We start from the raw sequence: 19,542 nt of genomic DNA on the forward strand, positions 1-19,542 counted from the left end.
CTGTCCCTCGGTGACAAGGCTCTCTGGCCCATGACCACAGGGACTGTGTGGGGCACCCCAGGCACAGAGCACAAATATCAGAGGCAGCAGTGTGAAGGGGGTCTCACCTGGCCAGCAGACCCACGGCACAGTGGTGGGTGTCAGCACATAGCAGCGTGTCCCAGCCACACTTGCGTTCCATTGCCACCACCACATCCTCGTGCTGCATTTGGCAGAGCAGGGACTTCAGGGTCCACACTGCAAACCTGTGTGCAGAGCAAAGCCCAGGTCACACTGGGAGCACTGGCTCCTGCCCAGGGATGTGGCAAGGACAGGAGGACTGGCATGGAGCACCTGTTGGGGTTGGTGGCAAGGCCGTGTTGCTGCTGGCATCCCTTCCAGAAGGTATCGACCTCCTCTGGCATATCCAGAGTGCTGAAGAGCACTTGGAAGAGCAGATGGACATAGAGGCGGGGGAAATACACGGTCACCATCTGTGGGACACAGAGCACCTGGAGGATCTTCCACATCACCACAGTTGCCTGCAAAGGACAAAGCCCCTCGAGACAGCGCTCAGTGCCGAGGTGTCCGTGTGGCAGGGCCCGAGCACGGGAGGGAGAGGCCCGGAGAGACGCAGGGGGAGCACCGGGCCTGGTGGCCCTGAAGCTGCCCCAAGGCCAGGTTTCAGCCCAGCGCCTGAGGCAGGGAGACGCCGTGGGGGAGGGAGGATGGAGAGCTGCTGGAGGGGTGGCCTTGGGGCCAGCAAAGGCAGAAACTCACAGCCAGGGCAAGGACAGCCGTGTGGTCCCCATCGGAGGTGCACGTGCTGTGCTCTGGCCAGCTCCCCAGCACATCGAGGAGTACGAGCATGGCCGGCTCTGCAGTCCTGGGCGAGCACATGATGCTCTTCCACATGGCCAAAGCAGCTCTGTGGGGTCAGAGCTCTGTCTCAGAGGAGTCTGGGACACAGCAGCGTGGCCTGGGTGGCAGCGGGGAGCTGAGCTGCTCTGCCAGCCCTGCCTCTGCCCACTGCCCCTCACTGGCAGCACGCAGGCAGCCCAGCCCTGTGGGGACTGGCCCCTGAGGGGCAGGGGGGAAGCATGGCAGCACGCTGGGGGGCTGGCAGGGGCCAGAGCTGGCAAAGGGAGCAGCCAGAGGGCCCTGGAATTCTCTGTTGGTCAGACACCTGGGATAGGCTGTACAGGGTGAAGGGCTGCTGAGCCTTGTGGACACGTGGGCCCCGTACCTGTCACACACTGGGGCCACACGCAGGAGAGCCATCACCACGTCAGAGGGCTGTGCCTCTGTCAGATCCAGAAGGGGCCTGTACAGATTGAACTCAGGAAACTCATTGGCCACGAGGATGTACCTCACCATGGCAGGCAGCTGGAGAAGGCAGGGGAGACTTGGAAAGCTGCCAGAGGAAGGAATGTGCCCAGCTGCCCCAGAGAAGTGCTTCCCTTGCCACCACACTGCCATGGCCTCAAAGGCTTCCAGGGAGCAGCAGGCGTGGCTTCAGAGGCCAAGCAATTGCTGGGAGGATCAAACCCTGGCCACAGGCTGCTCACTTGCTTTGGGCTGGAAGGACCCTCCTCCACAAGCATATCCAGCAGGGCAGCACTGGTTTTGGTTTTGAAGATGGGAGAGTACGCTCTGACCACAGCGCCCATGACGCTGCTCTCTTCCTCCCGAATCCTCTTCATGAATTTGCAAACCATCTGTAGCAGAAGGGCAAGAAGCCCGGGATGTTGCATGGAGTGCTCCGAGCACAGTGCTGGGCTGAGCAGTGCCAGCAGGCCCAGCCCAGGTGGGGATGGCTGCAGGTACCTGCGCTGTTCTGCGGAAGCGGCCACGGGTGCGTTCCTGCTCTCGTGTGCGCTGCACGGCTGCACCTGGCAAAGAGCGAGCGCAGCCCGAGCTGAGGGGCTGCGGGAGAGGCCGGAGAACACAGCCCAGCCCTGCGCTGCCCAGGCAGGGACAGCCCCGCGCCGCCCCAGGGCATGGAGCACGGCTGTGGGGTGTCTGCCCGGCCCCTATTCCATCCTGTCCATGGGCATGGCCCCAGGGGATGGGATGGGATGGGATGGGATGGGATGGGATGGGATGGGATGGGATGGGATGGGATGGGATGGGATGGGATGGGATGGGATGGGATGGGATGGGATGGGATGGGATGGGATGGGATGGGATGGGGCCAAGCTGGCTGCAGGCACCAGCCCTGTGGCCCAGCTCTGCCACTCACCCTTCTGTGGTGGCTGGAACTGCTCTACCTCTTCAGGCTGCTGTGCTGGGGCAGCTCCAGGGCCTTCTTTCTCCTCCTTCCCTCAGGCCAGCTTGGGCACGCTCGCAGGTTTGTGCTCTACGTCACTGCCTGGATTCATGGCTACTTGCAGAAGGTGAAAAGGAAAAGGTCCGAGTCAGCAAGTGCTGCAGTCGTGCCTTGAGGGCACCTGCAAGAGTGAAGTCTTGGCAAGGCTACAGGACAGCAAATCCTGCACTCTGGTCTTGGGGGCTGCAGCCACAAGGACAGGAGACTCCTGTCAAGGACAGTGCAAAGCAAATGCCCCGGTCTGCCCTCGAGGGCAGCTGCAGAAGAGATGCCTCAGGAAGGCGAGAGGTCACCAAGTGTTCTGGTCTGGCCATGAGGTCACCTGCAGGAGTAATACCTCGGGAAAGCTCCGGGTCAGCAAGGAACGAGTGGCTGTGCGAGGGCTCCTCACAGCACCGCTCTCTCCGTCCTGTCATGTCCCTCCAAGAGCACTGTGGAGCGGCCTTGTCACTGCCAACACCTTTGCCATAGTGTGTCACAAAGGGCCCTTGGATACCCTGTCCCGTTCCATTCCATGTTGACCATGCTGCACCGTGTCACAAAGGGCCCTTGGATACCCTGTCCCGTTCCATTCCACGCTGACCATGCTGCACCCTGTCACAAAGGGCCCTTGCACGCACTGCCACCTGCCCTGGGGCCACCCCCAGCCCCCCAGAGTGGCCCAGGTTGGAAGGAATGCCTTGCCCCAGGTGTGTCAGACAGCCCAACAGGATCTTTAGGAACGGCTCAGACCATCAGCAAACGCTGCCCTGCTCTGCGGGCTCAGAGCAGCAGGAGCCCCTGCAGCTGCCGACGCAGCCGCGGCGGGAAGGGCACGGGGCCCTGCACAGAAGCTGGCACGGCCTCCTCGGGACACGTCCCACGTGGTGGCCATCCTAAGCACGGCCGTGTGACACAGACCAGGAACGTGTGGGCCAGGGCAGGAATGCTGCTCTGAGCCTGGGGCCCGGGGAGCGCTGACATCAGCCGCTGAGGCACAGTCCCCGCCGAAGCAGAGTTCCCCCGAGCCCTGGCAGCACCGGTGCCCGTCTGCTGCCCCAGAAACCTGTGCCCCAAAAGGGCTTCTCTGCCAGAGGGCAGCCAAAGCTGGTGTGTGTTGCAGCATTTTTCAGAGAAAGAGGACATGAGTTATGAGGTTTGAGCTACTCCAGTCTAGGCCTCAGGTTTGGGCCTTGTGAGGCCTTCAAGCCTCTGACGCAGTTAGAAATTCAGAGCTTGTGGCGCAGATAGAAATAGTATTAAGGTGTGACGGGGACCACTGGGCTGTCTTGGTGTGAATTAGTATATGTTTATAGTGTAAGGCTCAAGCCACTTTAAGGAAAAGGTAAGCAATGTTTGCCTACCAATCAGAGTGCCTTTGTTTCTGTAAACTATGTAGAAGCTTATATAAACTACCATCTTATCTCGAATAAACGGAATATTTGATTAACCACATTGGTTCAGATCTGCGTTTGTCTTGTCCAGTTTCCCGTTTTCCTGAGATTCCCTGGCTTTTGGTGTGCACTGGGGGCTGTGCTCCGTCCTACAGGGGCTGTTGGTAGCAGCACCTGGAGCAACTGGTGGCAACACTTGGTGCGTGTCAGATGTTGTTGCTCCTTCCCGGAATGATTCTTTCATGGAAGGGATTAGCAGCAGCACAGAAACCCCAACAGCTACTCAACTTCACAGGACAAAGAGAATCCACCGAAACACGGTCATGTTTCCTTGTGCTTTTGCGTCTTTCTTGCACTCTGAAAGAAAAAGAATTGGCCCAAGCCCTGCTATTCAAATCTCCAGCTGCTGTGTGTCTTCCTGTGGCAGCTCACGTGCAAACACAACTGGCTGCCTGCTCAGCTCGGCACTGGACGGCCACAAACAGGGAGGGCCCTGGTGAACATCTCTTTGGTCTGGTGGGGCAGCGATTATTTACTAAAATATGAATATCGATCCAATATCGATATCCAACTTAGACGGACAAAAACTCTCTAGGAGTTTAAAGTTAGAAAGTGTATGTTTATTGAGACAGCTGGGCAGTACCTGGGATAATTCCCTAATGCACACTGCAAAAATCACAGGTGTTACAAAGCTTTTTTATTGACAGAAGTCTTGAATACACAAAATATGAATGCATATTCACATCCCTGTCACTTCCTCTGCTCTGCTTCATATGCTAATTGGCAGAAAGGCGATTAAGCATGTGTAGTTCTGTTCCCTGAAATGAGTCGGGGGTCCATTTTGGGGAGGGGTCTCCAAAATGAAGAAGTAAAATAAGTCTTCCTCGTTCTGACCTTTCTGCCTTTCCCATGCACACGTGACAAATGAATCCTTGCCGTTTTCCTGTGCTTAATGGATTCCTAAAGTAGGGGAAGTCTGCAACTGGTTTTGGGTCCCTGAAATCTGTTTGTCACATTCTGTTTCTCATGATAAGCACAGCTACCCAAACATAAAGCTGAGAAGCAATGAGTTAATAGATCCTGGATATCTTATCTAAGATCCAGCTACTGTTAACTATGAACAAAGCCCATTTATCTACTTCCACTAAGTCAGCAACATCTAATTTAAATATCATCTTAACTTCCTAAAATTCTTAATTCTTCCAAAATAATGTCTCACTGGGAATGGGGACAGGGAATGGGAATGGGGACAGGGAATGGGGAATGGGAATGGAGACAGGGACTGGGAGTGGTGACAGAGACAGGGAATGGGGAGAGGGACCAGGAATGGGGACAGGGAATAGGACTGGGAATGGGGACAGGGGCAGGGAATACGGTACAGGGATCGAGAATGGGGTCTGGATTGGGATGGGAGCAGGATGGGAACGGGATAAGGGGGACATGGGAACAGGCAGGGGCAAGGGGAGTATGGAAGGGGAGTAAGGAATGGGGCAGCCACTGCAGGGGAACCAGGCTATGGGATGGGGACACATGGGGACAGTTCCAGGGCAGGGGGTCCTTGACCAGCTGCCCAGAACCTCCACCAGGGTCTCCCAGTGCAACTGGAGCCGCTCAGCCTGGGGTGCCCAAAGCCCTGAGCAACTCCCAGGTCCCTCCCAGGAACCCTCAAGTCCCTCAAACCCAGCATCCCCCACATCCCCTGCAAGAACCACCCCCATGTCCCCATCCTTGTCTTAGCTCAACATCTTTATTTTTACCTGCTTTTTAGAGTTTTGAAAGAGCAAAGAGAAATGAAAAGAAAATCCAGGCCAGGGGGGGCAGGAGGATGTGGAGCCCCCAGCCAGGTGTCTTCCCATCATGGATCAGCAGCACCACGGGTCACCGGAGGTCTGCCCACCGGGGCTCACTGGGGATCATCCAGCACGGATCCTCCCGTGGGGGATGGAGCTGGAGCAGCGCATGGAGCTCTTCCCACACTGGGGCACTCGCGGGGCCGCCCTTCGTGGTGCATTTGCTGGTTTTGGGTCAAGGCTGAGCTGTGTGATGAGCTCTTCCCACACCTGGGACACTCGTAGGGCATGGGACATCACCAGGAACAGGGCTGGGATGTGCCCTGGTACCTGGGACATCACCAGGAGCGGGGCTGGGATGTGCCCTGGTGCCTGGGACATCTCCAGGAGTGGGGCTGGGATGTGCCCTGGTGCCTGGGACATCACCAGGAGTGGGGCTGGGATGTGCCCTGGTGCCTGGGACATCACCAGGAGCGGGGCTGGGATGTGCCCTGGTGCCTGGGACACGACCAGGGGCGGTGCTGGCTGGGGTTTGTTTGGTGCCTGTGAAATCCCAAGGGCAGTGTCACAGCGGGGCAGCTCTCAGTGTCCCCAGCAGGTCACAGTGTCCAGTGCAGCCCGTGCCAGCGGTCACTGCGCACACGGGGCAGGCTGGGCTGGACAGGGGACGGGGCAGAAACGCTGCCCTGGGACTGGGGTCTCCCCCTGCCTCTGGGGCACCCTGGGCAGGGCACGGGGCTGCTGCTGGGCCAGGGGAACAGGCCGTGCCCCCTGTCCCCTCCTGCTGGGCCAGGGGGACAGGCCGTGCCCCCTGTCCCCTGCTGCTGGGCCAGGGGGACAGGCCGTGCCCCCTGTCCCCTGCTGCTGGGCCAGGGGGACAGGCCGTGCCCCCTGTCGCCTGCTGCTGGGCCAGGGGGACAGGCCGTGCCCCCTGTCCCCTGCTGCTGGGCCAGGGGGGACAGGCCGTGCCCCCTGTCCCCTGCTGCTGGGCCAGGGGGACAGGCCGTGCCCCCCGTCCCCTGCTGCTGGGCCAGGGGGGACAGGCCGTGCCCCCTGTCCCCTGCTGCTGGGCCAGGGGGACAGGCCGTGCCCCCTGTCCCCTGCTGCTGGGCCAGGGGGACAGGCTTTGCCCCCTGACAGCTGCCCAGGCCCCTCTGGTGCCTGTCCCACATCCCTGTGGCTCCTGTCCCCACCACTCCCCACCACCTTCACTCCCTCCATCAAAGTCCACTCAACCCCTTTACAGTGACCTCTGGAAAGAAAGAATGAAGGAAAGGAAGTGTTGTCTGTTCACCCTGGCTGGATGTCAGGCACCCACCAAAGCTGCTCTCTGACTCCCCTCCAGAGATGGACAGGAGAGAGAAAACAGAATGAAGGCTTCATGGGCTGAGCTAAGGACTGGGACAGATCACTCAGCAAATGCCATCATGGGCAAAACATTTTCAAAATTGGAGATATTAATGGAATTTATTGCTATCTGGATCAGGGCAGGACAGTGAGAAGTAAAACAAAGCTTTAAAACACCTTCTGCCCTTCCCTCCCTCCTTCCCAGCTCTACCTCCCCCCCAGTGGGTGCAGGGAGACAGGGAATGGGGGCTCAGGTCAGTTCATCCCCTGTTGTTTCTCCTGCTGCTCGGGGAGAGGAGTCGTTCCCTGCTGTGCCAGGGGTCCCTCCTGGAGACACTTCTCCATGAACTTCTCCACGGTGAGTTCATCCCACGGACAGCAGTTCTCCACAAACTGCTGCAGCGTGGCTCGCTCTTCCATGGGCTCACAGGTCCTGGCAGGGCCCTGCTCCAGCGTGGGCTCCTCTCCAGGGGTTTGCAGGTCCCTGCCAGGTCCCTGCTCCAGCACAGGTTTCTCACGGGGTCGCAGCCTCCGCTCAGGCATCCCCCTGCTCCGGCACGGGCTCCTGCAGGCGCTGCAGGTGCATCTCTGCCCTCGGTGCCCTCCATGGGCTGCAGGGCCCAGCTGCCTCACCAGGGACTGCCCAGGGAATCTCAGGGCAATCAGCTCCAGCAGCTGGAGCAGCTCCTGCCCCTCCTGCCCTGCCCTGCCCTGCCCTGCCCTGCCCTGCCCTGCCCTGCCCTGCCCTGGGGGTGTGCAGAGCTGCTCCTCTCACATGTCCTCACCCTGCTCCTCCCTGCTCACAGTCACAGCTCCAGGATCACCCATTTTCTTAAATCTCTTATCCCAAAGGCATTACCACCATTTCTAACTGGCCCAGCCTTGGCCAGCAGCCGGTCTGTCCTGGAGCCGGCTGGAATTGACTCTGTGGGACATGGAGGAGCAGCTGCTCTCACAGAAGGTGCTCCTAGAGCCCCTCCCTTACCAAAACCTGTCCATGCAAACCTGCTATAAGTATGGTAGGGTTTTCATTACCACTAGTAATTCTTATTATTTCTATTATCTCCATTTTTGCTATTAAGAATACAGTTATTATTACTAGTATTTTTGTCTTTTGGACTCTATATTAATAGTGGCGAGTATAGAGCTGGAAACAAAGGTACTTCATTGCAAGTAGCAGTTAGAGTTTTGTCAGCCTCTTGCCCTGCCCTGTTCTGTGTCATTGCTGTGTGTGAAGCTGCTGCTGCCAGGGCTCCCTATTTCCCTGGTTTGGGAAATTCCATGGCATTGCTGACATGTCAAAAAGAGAGGGCTCATTCCACTCAAAGGCATGCCCTTAGCTCTTTGAGTCCCATTGTTGGAAGCTTGTTTTCTAACATTGTTGACTTTCTCAGCTTCTGTTAACATTTGTGATTTTATACCAAAATGTTCTTGGATGTGATTGTGCAAGATTCTCTAATCAGCTTTCAGTTTGCTCTTGGATTCCTTAGCGGTGTGTGGGAGCTGAAGGCAGCATTTTGGGTGGAAGGCTTCGGTGGGAGCTCGGATGGCCTCAGCAGCAGCTGGTTTTGCCCATGTGAGCAGAGCTGGCAGAGATGCCGTGCGCTGAACATTCCGCCTCGCCGGGAGCCGCAGTGCCCGGCCGGAGGGAGCTGCGCCGGGCGCTGCGGGCTGTGCCGGGCCGGGCAGGGGCCGCAGCCCCGGCAGGGCCCGGCCATGGACACGGAGCCTTGGCCGGGCAGGGCTCGGGCCCTGCGGCGCCGGGCGGGCGGTGCCGCTCACGGCGGGACCCTGCGGGGCCGGGACAGCGAGAGAGCCCGGGCCGAGCATCAGCCCCGGGGCGGGCACGGCCCGGGAGGGGGCACAGCCCGGGGGTCCCGCAGAGCCCCCCTGCTCCAGAGCCGCGCCTGCCACAGCGGGGCAGCTGCGGCACTGCGGGGCAGGGAGGAGCCGCAGGGGCGTTCCGAGCGCTCCTTCGGGGCAGCATTTTGTCCCGGGCCGGGGAATTCCCGCGGGCCGGGCGGGCCGGGGCCGTGCCGAGCGCCGCCGCCTTTCCCGGGAGCCGCCGGGCAGAGCTCTCCGCTCGGGGCTGTGAAAAACACCTTCACTCCGCTGTGAAAATTTAAAGAGTTTAATGCAGGACAAGAGGAGACAAGGGCCAGAGAGCAAAGGTTGTTAGGGCCGGGTGCATCTCGGCACTGAGCCGAAAGCACTCGGGTTATCTCTCGAGATACCCCTTGAATACCTTTTCCCTTACACCAGCCTGTTGCATATTCATAGTGCCTTATGCATAGTAAACTTTTTTCCCAAGCTAATTTACATATTCCAAGAACTGTGTAGCATGGCTCCTTCTCGGTTCCACCTTTTTAGGGCATGTGTATTCCTTGGTTGTGGTTTTGATCCTTTTCTATCATCATCTTCAGTTTTGGCCCCGGCCCACACTGCCTTCAGACGGTGAGTGCTGATGGTTGGCAGATCTGTACAGGTGTCCTCATGCTGTGCTCACTGGATGTTATCCCATCCAAGCAGGCATTTTATCACAAGCATGCTTCTATCAGCTATGGCACTACTATGTTTGAGCTTAATGAATGAACAACAGAAAAAAAACTATATAACAAAGTTATTGTAACACCACACATATAAAATCCAATTGAATATTTGCAAAAAGCCAATATTATAATATGTATCTATAATAGGGCCAAGGGCCGGGTGCCCGCTCGGTGGCTCTGAGACAGCAGATTTTATTCTTTCCTGTTCCCCTGACTCTACCACCATCATATCTAGGAATAGTGCCTGTGGATTTTTTTATTGCTTTCTTGCAACTGTTTTCTCGCATGGTGACTGCCACAATCCTTGCTTTTAGTTTGGCTTTGGCCACAGACTTTCTGAGCCTCCTTTAATAAATCATCTAATAATCTGTCATGCCGATCTTCAATTTTTTCCATTATCTGGCCAAGCACAAAGTTAATCCTTAACAAAGCTTTTCTCACATCAGTCTCAGGATCCACTCCGTAACTCTGCCTCCTATTTCTCCCAAGTCTGTCCAACCACTCAGCCGGAGCCTCCCCCCTCCCCTGCTGTGCCCCAAAAGTCCCCTCAGCACTTTGCCCTGGAGATGCTGCTCCCCCTATTTCCCCAACAATCAAATTACAATTCTCATTCATATGTCTTCTCCCCTCCTCATAATTTTGACCCCTCTCAGGAGGTGCAGTTGGCATTTTTTCCTCCCCAGGGGCGCCCTGTGGATTTTCTTTACTCCAGGCTTTTATGCCTGCAATTCTGATCATTTCCCTTTCTTCCAGAGAAAATAGTATCTGTATTATCGACGGTATTTCTTCCCAAGTATAAATGTTTGAACCTAAAAATTGGTCTAATTGTTCAGCAGTGCTTATGGGATCCTCCAAAATCCCTTTGATTGATTTCCCACTCCTTTTCTTTTTCTCTTTTTCCCTCGTGCTCCCCTCCCTTTTCTTTACCTGTTTTCTTATTTTTTACGTGTTTTCTGTCCCGTTTTTCAAAATCTTATCTCCATGCCTCTGTTTCCCACTTTCTCTAATAACCTGAATACCACCTTCTTTCAACTACACACGTAAAAAAATCCTTTTTCTCACAATACCATTTAATACAATACACCTCCCTCCAAGGAAATAAAGCTCAAAATAAACAATCTACATTACATATTCTTCCATGCATCGATATTTACTCACCTTTATCTCTCACTCTCACACACATTCACACCCTCAAGCCTGTTCATTCATACTTCTCGACTTCACAATACTGTTACATATACTTTGTTCACCCACACTCACTTTTATTTTCCACTCACTGTCACATCAACACAATCCACCTCCCTCCAAGGAGATAAAGTAAAGCTCAAAATAAACAATCTGCATTACATATCCTCCCATTCATCTACATTTACTCACTTTTATTTTTCACTCACTCTCACATACAACAAGAAGATATTTTTTACTTTCAAACAGTCTACATTACATATCTACACCCTGAGTGCTCTTGGAATGTTAATCCCTCAAACCAGCAGGTTTGAATCCTGGATGCTCTTGGGCACTCTTATCCCTCAATCTGGCACTCCACGGGGTTCCTCTTCTTCCTAAGATCCAGTCCCAGTTTCTCTGGGAGGGATTCTCTCTTTTTTATCACTCGCTTGGTCTCTTTACTGGCCGTTTTTCACATGAAAAAGACGAAAAGCAGCATGAGAGACTACAGCAATCACTTGGCAAGTCATGGATACCCAGCAGCTTCTGTCACACACATTCATTCCCCCCTTATCTGCCCCATCCCAACAAATACTCACCTATCCTTTGTCCTTGGGTCTTGGTTCTTCGTGTACACTTTAGTCTTGGGGCTAATTACCACGGTTTTAGGGAATCCTTTCCCTTTTCTTTGTTTTATTGTCTCCTTTTGCCCATAGATCATAACCTGTGTCTGTGGTCACACACCAGGGGAACAGAGCGAGGCTGCCTAAATAGGGCAGGACCCTCTTCCTCACCCTGACTCTCCCAAGGCCCCGGCAGAGAGGTGTTAGAAACCATCCTTTGCTACCATAATTGTGAAAAATGCCAATCACTTGGCTTTTAAAATGTAAATAATAATACATGGTTATTAAAATAGTAATACAATTAGAGTAATAAAAATTTAGAGTTAGGACAATTACAAGACAATAAAAAGCAAAGACTTAAGGATGTCCAGATGCTCTCGGGCACTAAAGCTACAACAAGCATACCTTGTGAACAAAGGAATCACCCTTAAAACTACACTATTGCATATTCATATATCCTTCATGGTTATGCATACATTCTATTTAAAACAAGAAACTCTGTTATATGCCAACTGTTTCCTTTAATTCCCATGGCAAGGCCTGAAGAAATTAGCTTCTTCTGACAAGAAAGCCATAAATTCCTCTTCTCTGGAAGATTTAGGTGTTCTGTGATGGTTATGTCAAAACGAGTATCTCATTCCTTAAAATAAAAAACAAAACACATATAGTTTCTATTTTAACTACTAAAGCTTCATTTTAACTACAAAACTACATTTACCATGCTATTAAAATGTTAATACAGCACTACGAATCAAACTAACATAATACATACAGTAACTCTGCGCAAAGAGCCATATATTATGCGTTTTTCACATTGGGTGCCTCCTGGATTGCCCCCGGAAAGAGCCCATCTCTGCACGGAGCCACGTTTTTTCATTTGTAAATTAGGTCTTTCTTTCTCTGTCATCTGTGGTTTCTGCAGCCCCGGCTGCTGCTTCTGGTCTTTTAAAACTTTAAGAATCTTTTTGTACAAGCACAACTGACTTGATGTATATTTTACATAAGCACGAATTATTCCATAACATATATTACAATTGGGGATGCAGGGATCCCCCTGCAGGTCCGTGGGGATGCAGAGATCCCCCTGCAGGTCCGTGGGGATGCAGAGATCCCCCTGCAGCCCCTGGAGGAGCCAGGCTGGAGCTCGGGGATGCCTGAGAGGAGGCTGTGACCCCGTGGGCAGAGGGGCCCCGCTGGAGCAGCCTGGCCTGGCAGGACCGAGCCCGTGGCACAGTGACCCACGCTGCAGCACTTGGAGGGGGCTGTGCCCCAGGGGATGGACTCGGCTCGGAGAAGTTCCTGGAGAAGTCTCGGCTGGGAGAGAGCGCAGGGTGCAGCAGGGAACGACTCCTGTCCCTGAGCAGAGGGAGAAGCCGCGGGGGATGAGCTGAGCACGGCCCCATTCCCTGTCTCCTGCCCTGCCGGGGGAGGAGGTGCAGCTGGGAGCAGGGAGGCCTGGGGAAAGCTGCATTTAAGGCTCTGCACTGACTTCTCCTCATCCTGCTCTGAGTCTTTGGAGTTTTCTGCCAGAAATCTCTCCCCTCCCCCGCTCGCCCACAGGGCTTTGGGCAGGTTTCCCTTTTTGGGGGAAATCAAAGCGAAGCAGCGATGCACTAATGAGGGGCAGGAGAAGGGAGGCTCCCGGGCTTCCCGCAGAGCCGGAGGCACGGAAGGCGCAGGGCCGGGAAAGCCGTGGCGGGAGGTGCGGAGAAGTTTGTTTGTGTGGGCAGCTCAATCCCGCCTCGGGCCCGGGCCCGTCCCGGGGCTGTTGCTCATCTCCGGCTTTGCCCTCACGCAGCGCGGGGGGCCCTGAGAGCGCGGGGCGAGTCTGGGCCGTGCGCAGAGCCCGCCCCCAGCTCGCTGCCATTGGCCGCTGGTGCCGTCAGTCGTGGTTGCGGCGCGCTGATTGGTGGGAGCGGGGCGCAGCACGGCCCCGGCGGCGGGCTGAGGGCGGCCGTGGGCGGGCAGCGGCGCCATTGGCGCCGGGAGCGTCTGTGCGGGCCCGGGAGCGGCGGCAGCGGCCGGAGCGCGGTGAGGCGGCGTCGGCGGAGCTCGGAGGCGGCCCCGGCGCAGGTGGGAGCCGCGCTGGGTTCTGCGGGGGCTCGGGGCTGGCTGCGGGCGGAGGGGGCGGCAGGGGGCTGCGGCGGGTCGGTGGTGCCGTGTCCGGCCCGTGCTGGCCCCGGGCTGAGGGCGCGGCGGGAGCGGCTGCCCGCGGTCTCCTTCCCGCCGGGGCCTGGGCAGGAGCCGCTGCCGGAGCAGCGCTGGCTCGGCCCGGCTGCTGTGGGTAGGACCGAGGGGGCTGCCCCGCGGCCGGGAGCGTGCGGGGAAATTCCCGTCGCCGGAGGTTTCTGTGGCCGGAGCAGAGCGAGGAGTCCTGTAAAAGTGACTTTATTGCCGAGCAGGGGGAGAGGCCGTGGGGCATTTGCCGTGCGCTCTCTGCCATGGTTGTAGTCCGCAGCCTCCTTTTTATCCTCATTTTCCCGGCCGCATCTCCCTCTGCCTTTGCCCACGGGCTGAGGTCCTTGGAAGGTTCAGACTTCCCGATGCGCCTGCTGCCTGTCCTCGTTAATATGCACCCTCCTTTTGTATAACAGCCGGTATTCATGGCTCTGTTAAGCCTTTGTTCTTCTCCTCGAAGTTTGAGAATGTAGCGGGACTTTGCAGCTGTGTGGGTCAATTTGTGACATTTATTGGAACTGAGGGTTTCTCCCGTAGCTTCCTTATCTACAAGTGCCTGGCTCTCTCTCCAGGCAGATTCACTCCTTGACTCTGTTTTGTTCTTCCCGGGTCCTCTTTGGTTTTGGGATTATTCTCGGTGCCCTCATTCCCTGTCCTTTTGTGGCCCTTTGTGGATCAGGAGGACTGGCTGCCGCCTGCATCCCCTGGCTCAGCTGCTGGATGAGCTGCACTGCCAAGGTGTGGAGCATGGTAAAAAGATGAGAGTTGCTGCAGCACAGAAGAGGAGAAGCAGCATTCGTTTAACCCCTCTTCTGCCGGGGAGCCACATTAGCGTGTCCCATTCCCATCCTTTCCATGTTTGGACCAATACATAAACTGCTCTCCTATTTCCTTTGTTATCTTTTTCAGCACTTTTCCCTTGTCATCTCTTTGCCCACAGCAGTTTGAGCCATTTAGTTTTCCACAAACTTCCTTTTTTTCTGCTCATAGATAATCTGATCTCATCCCCTGGTGAAATGTTGTGTTCCTCTTTCAGTGGCTTGGTCAGCAGGAAGGTCAGGAGCTGGAGCTGTCTGGTTGGTTCTTATTCCGAGGACAGCTTGTAATCTAATGATGCCATTGAAATGATAAATGGGTTCTCTGCCTCCTGATATGAATTGGTTTGGGTTCCCAGGGGCTGGTCCATGGTGTTGTAGAATTTTTTCTGGTGGCCCTTCATCTTTTCCTCATTTTTGGGTGCTCCCTGCAGCCGGGGCTGCATCAATTGACCGCATTTTTCTAATTACATCATCAAATACTTGAATTCCAACTGATTTCCCTGAACTTGTTCTAGCAAAAGCCCCAGTACTCTGATACACCCTGTACAGCACAGACAGTGGCAGCAGATGTTGGAGTGGGCAGAGGGATTAACTTCCCCCCTTATTTTAGTGAAGTTTTCACAACATTCTCCATTTGCTGTTTCCCTTTGCAGCTTCACCCATTTCTGTTTCAGAGTCAGATCCTCACCATGGGCTCTGCCTTCAGCCGTGCAGATTCCATCTGTGCAAGCAGGCAGAGCTTGGGGTGAGGGGCAGAGGGAATCAGCCAATTCCTGCCCCAGGCAAGAAGAGCCAGGTACATTGTCCCCATTCTGCCCCAGCAGTGTTGATTTGCATTTCTAAAGCTCCTCCTGGGTGCTTGGAATGCAGCTTCTCTTCCAGAGCAGCCTTCAGCAGCCTCACATGTTCCCCGCCCCCCAACCTGCTGGTTTTTCTTTTTTTTTCTTTCAAATCTTCTATTTATTTTTTTTCCTTCAAATCTTCTATTTATGAGTTAAAGGGTCACCTTCAAATCTCTTCTAGTTTCACAAAATGTTGCCTTAAGGTGAACGTCGAAAAACCCAGACCAAAATTTTTCTATCTCTAAGAGCCACACACAAACATACACAAAAATTTTCCAAGTCAATTAAATTTTTTCTCCTTCTCCTCTAAGTAAAAACTTATTCTCTCATCCCTGACCCAAACCTAACCAGCAATATAGAAGTAGGAGTAATTTAAAAATACTGTAATGCTCTAAACTTAGCACTGAAACTGCAGGAAAAAGAAAAACTACAACAATATGTTTATTGTTAGAGTCAAGGCATTCCTTGGTTCTGGACAGGATGTGCAACAGAAATCATTCCATCCCCACATAGCCCGGGTGTGCAGAGAAAATCCTTCCATGACACGTAAAGTATCAGTAAAATATATTGGAGTATATAATAAATAAAATACTATCGGAGTAAAAGCTCCGTGGCTTTTACTAGATTTTTCCCAAACTTGATACAGTCTGAACCAGTCTAAATTCACTGGTTTAATGTTCCAAAGTGTCAAGTTGTGCAGTTTTTAGTATTTGGTTTCCTACTGGACCCGGATTTCTTTGCTTCAGCTGTTAATGAGGTGGGAAGTGCTGATTTCCTTCTCAGCCTTTTGCAGACCAGGTGTCTGCAGCCCTGGCAGTGTCTGGGGTAGGTGTTGGTTGCTGTTTGCTGCTGGGGTTGATGTTTTGCTGCTGGGCATTATCTTTGTGGGCATCTTTTGGGCCATTCCCAGTGTGTTGAGGTGTTAAACTCATCTCCATTGAGTGGTGTAACATCCCTTAACAAAGCCTTTAACATTTCTTTCCCCAGGGCCAAGGCAAAGCAAGCCTGAGTAGAGAAATCAAAGGTTAACAATGTTAAAGTCTATGAGCTGGTGTATTTTCCATCAATGCCATGGCAGGCAGGGCAGTGTGTGAGTGTAAGTGAGAGCCAGAGTGGAATTGTCCCGTGCTCTTGCCCAGCAGCTGTGGCAGGGCAGGCCCAGAGAGCGCTGAAGCTGCAGCAGTGGCAGCAAGGGCTGTCCCCGGTGCTGGAGCTGCCAAAGGAGGGTGGCCAGGCCGAGGATTTCAGCAGAGGATGTGTGGGCCGATGTCCTGCTGGGATGTTGGCAACAGCAAAGTGCCAAGGCAGGCTCTGTGCCAGCCCAGCTTCCTGGGGGAGAGATGGCACCAGAGACAGGATTCTGGCCACAGACTGCTTTAAATGTGCATCCCTTATCTCCACCCTGCACTAGGTGGAGAATTCCCAGGGTAAGGAATTCCCGAGATCAATTGCAAGGGGGAATAATTGAATATCTGCCCTGGGTCTGGCTCTTCTTCTTGCCCAAGCCAATGGCAAAAGCCGTACCCATGGCATCTTGGTTTCTATCCCCAGCTTCCAAAGGTGCTTTGGTTTTATGTGGCAGCTGAATCTTTATGTTTTGGAGGAGGTTTTTGCTGAGTTGTGATGTTTGGGGAGTTTTTGATCTGTATCTCTCAGTTTGTGGGATTTTTGGGCTGAATCTTGGTGTTTTGGAGGTTCTTACAGACATAAGATTCCCAATGACTTCCTGAGATAAACTGGAGCAAGGAGGAACTTCCAGTCCAAGGTACTCTCCTCTTGTTTTTTTTCCCCAAACCAGGATTTTTCATTCCCTGGGCGTGTCTGGATGGAGGAGGAGGAAAAGCCCCGGAGATGCTGCAGGAGGAGGAGCTGCAAACCCAGCCCAGGGAGCTGCGGGGAGGAAAGAGCCCCCCTGAGCCAGGAAGGCGGGCGGAGATCCAGCCGGAGCTCGGAGCTGGTGGAGAAGCCTCATGGCAGGGAGAAGCCCCACAAGTGCTTGGAATGTGGGAAGGGTTTCAGCCGGAGATTTAGCCTGATTGTGCACCAGAGGATCCACACTGGGGAGAGGCCCTACGAGTGTGGGGAGTGTGGGAAGAGGTTTCAGACCAGCTTCCATCTCCTCAGACATGAGCGGATTCACACAGAGGAGAGGCCCTTCCGCTGCCCCGACTGCGGGGAGGGCTTCAAGCGAAACTCCAACCTCACCGTGCACCGGCGCATCCACACCGGGGAGAGGCCCTACGAGTGTGGGAGGTGTGGGAAGCGTTTCAGACACATGTCTGGCCTGATCCAGCACCAGGTTATCCACACTGGGGAACGGCCCTATGAGTGCTTGGAATGTGGGAAGAGCTTTGGGCGGAGCTCAGGTCTGAGAACACACCAGCGCATCCACACCGGGGAGAGGCCCTACGAGTGTGGGAAGTGTGGGAAGGGTTTCAGACACAAGTCTGGCCTGATGGCACACCTGGTGATCCACACTGGGGAACGGCCCTATGAGTGTTTGGAATGTGGGAAGAGCTTTGGGCGGAGCTCAGGTCTGAGAACACATCAGCGCATCCACACAGGGGAGAGGCCCTACGAGTGTCCCCAGTGTGGGAAGAGGTTTCAGACCAGCTCCAATCTCCTCCTACATGAGCGGATTCACACAGAGGAGAGGCCCTTCCGCTGCCCCGACTGCGGGAAGGGCTTCAAGCAAAACTCCAGCCTCACCGTGCACCGGCGCATTCACACCGGGGAGAGGCCCTACAAGTGTGGGGAGTGTGGGAAGAGCTTCTCCAGGAGCTCAAACTTGACCCAGCACCAACGGAGGCACCACTAAGGGAAGCCCTGTGAGTGCCCCGAGTGAGGGAAGAGCTTGGAGTGAGGGAAGAGAGTGAGGGAAGAGCTTGGAGTGAGGGAAGAGAGTGAGGGAAGAGCTTGGAGTGAGGGCAGAGAGTGAGGGAAGAGCTTGGAGTGAGGGAAGAGAGTGAGGGAAGAGCTTGGTGCGCTGCTCCAGCTCCATCCCCCATGGGAGGATCCGGGCTGGATGATCCCCAGTGACCCCCGTTGGGCAGAGCCCTGGTGCTCCCGTATGGGGAATAAAACAGAGAGTAAAGCAATGGAGCTGATAAAGGGGCCCGATATCTGAGGCCTGACTGAGCAGAAACTGTGGGAGACACAGACACAGTTGAAGTCTCCCTGGGCAAGAAGTGACCGAGCAACGTGGTGTGAGACTTTGTGATAAAATAATGTTACCAGGTGATGTCATGTCATGAGGAATGTGTAACCAATGGGAAATTGTACCAAAACCAGAGCCCTATATAAGCACCCTACAAGTAAATCCCTGTATAAACACCTGGTACACACAATAAAATTGGCTTTGGTCTAAACTCGGATGTCCCCGTCTCTCCCTGGTGGATAACCCTGTTGTGGGTGATCCCCGTTGGGTGGGGGAAGGTGTTGGAGGGATTTCTTTCCCTTCTCCTCGTGCTGCTGTGGTTTGGTTGGTAATAAATTCCCTCCCTGTGCCCGGGCTGGGTCTGTTGTCCCCGTGGTTTGGTAATTAATAAATTCCCTCCCTGTGCCCGGGCTGGGTCTGTTGTCCCCGTGGGTTTGGTAATTAATAAATTCCCTCCCTGTGCCCGGGCTGGGTCTGATTTATTAAAGAAATATGGATATTGATCTAGTATCGATATCCAACTGTGACGGACAAAAACTCTCTAACAGTTTAGAGTTGGAAAGTGTATGTTTATTCTGTATGGGGTCACTCCCAAATACACACCGCACCCTCCAGATGATTACAGAGTCTTTTTATCCATACAAGTATTGAATATACAAAATACAATTGCATATTCATAATTTTGGTACATCCCATTCCCCGTTTCGTATGCTAATCACTCCAAAAGCTATTAAGCATGCGTGGTTTGTCCCTTGAAATGGGTCGGTGGTCCCTTTTATGGGGAGGGGTCCCAAAATGAAGAAGTAAATGAAGTCTTCCTCGTTCTGACCTTTCTACCTTTTCAATGCGAGTATGACAAATGAACTCTTGGTAGAACTCCCATTCCTTGTCTTCAATTGGTTTCAGAACAGAGGAGGCCACAATTGTCTTATGTTCCTAAAAGCTATTTATCAGTTTCTATATTCTTCATTATAAACCCAGCTAACCAAACATTGTGCTGACAAGCAATTAATTATTAGTTAACTACTAACTCCTAACTTCATCAAGGCCTACTCATTTATTATTCTTATTTTAATTAATTTAGTAAGGCTTATTTCTAACTAAAATCTTAGCTCCTCAAAATCTCTAAATGCCTTAAAGTTTATGTTTCAGGTCTGTTGTCCCCGTGGGTTTGGTCGGTAATTAATAAATTCCCTCCCTGTGCCTGGGCTGGGTCTGTTGTCCCCGTGGTTTGGTAATTAATAAATTCCCTCCCTGTGCCTGGGCTGGGTCTGTTGTCCCCGTGGTTTGGTAATTAATAAATTCCCTCCCTGTGCCTGGGCTGGGTCTGTTGTCCCCGTGGGTTTGGTAATTAATAAATTCCCTCCCTGTGCCTGGGCTGGGTCTGTTG

The 19,542-nt window shown here is 53.8% G+C and overlaps 1 protein-coding gene across 1 annotated transcript in view; it reads left to right on the forward strand.

The window, feature by feature from the left end:
• The window catches only part of LOC121468955 (uncharacterized), a 2,238,800-nt gene that overhangs the window by 589,045 nt on the left and 1,630,213 nt on the right, over positions 1 to 19,542 (forward strand). Inside the window, 1 exon segment of the mRNA XM_072920965.1 lies at positions 17,007 to 17,754. Within this exon segment, the coding sequence (XP_072777066.1) occupies positions 17,007 to 17,754 (748 nt within the window).

Source organism: Taeniopygia guttata, chromosome 34 (assembly GCF_048771995.1).
Source record: "Taeniopygia guttata chromosome 34, bTaeGut7.mat, whole genome shotgun sequence".
NCBI classification, from domain to species: Eukaryota; Metazoa; Chordata; class Aves; order Passeriformes; family Estrildidae; genus Taeniopygia; species Taeniopygia guttata.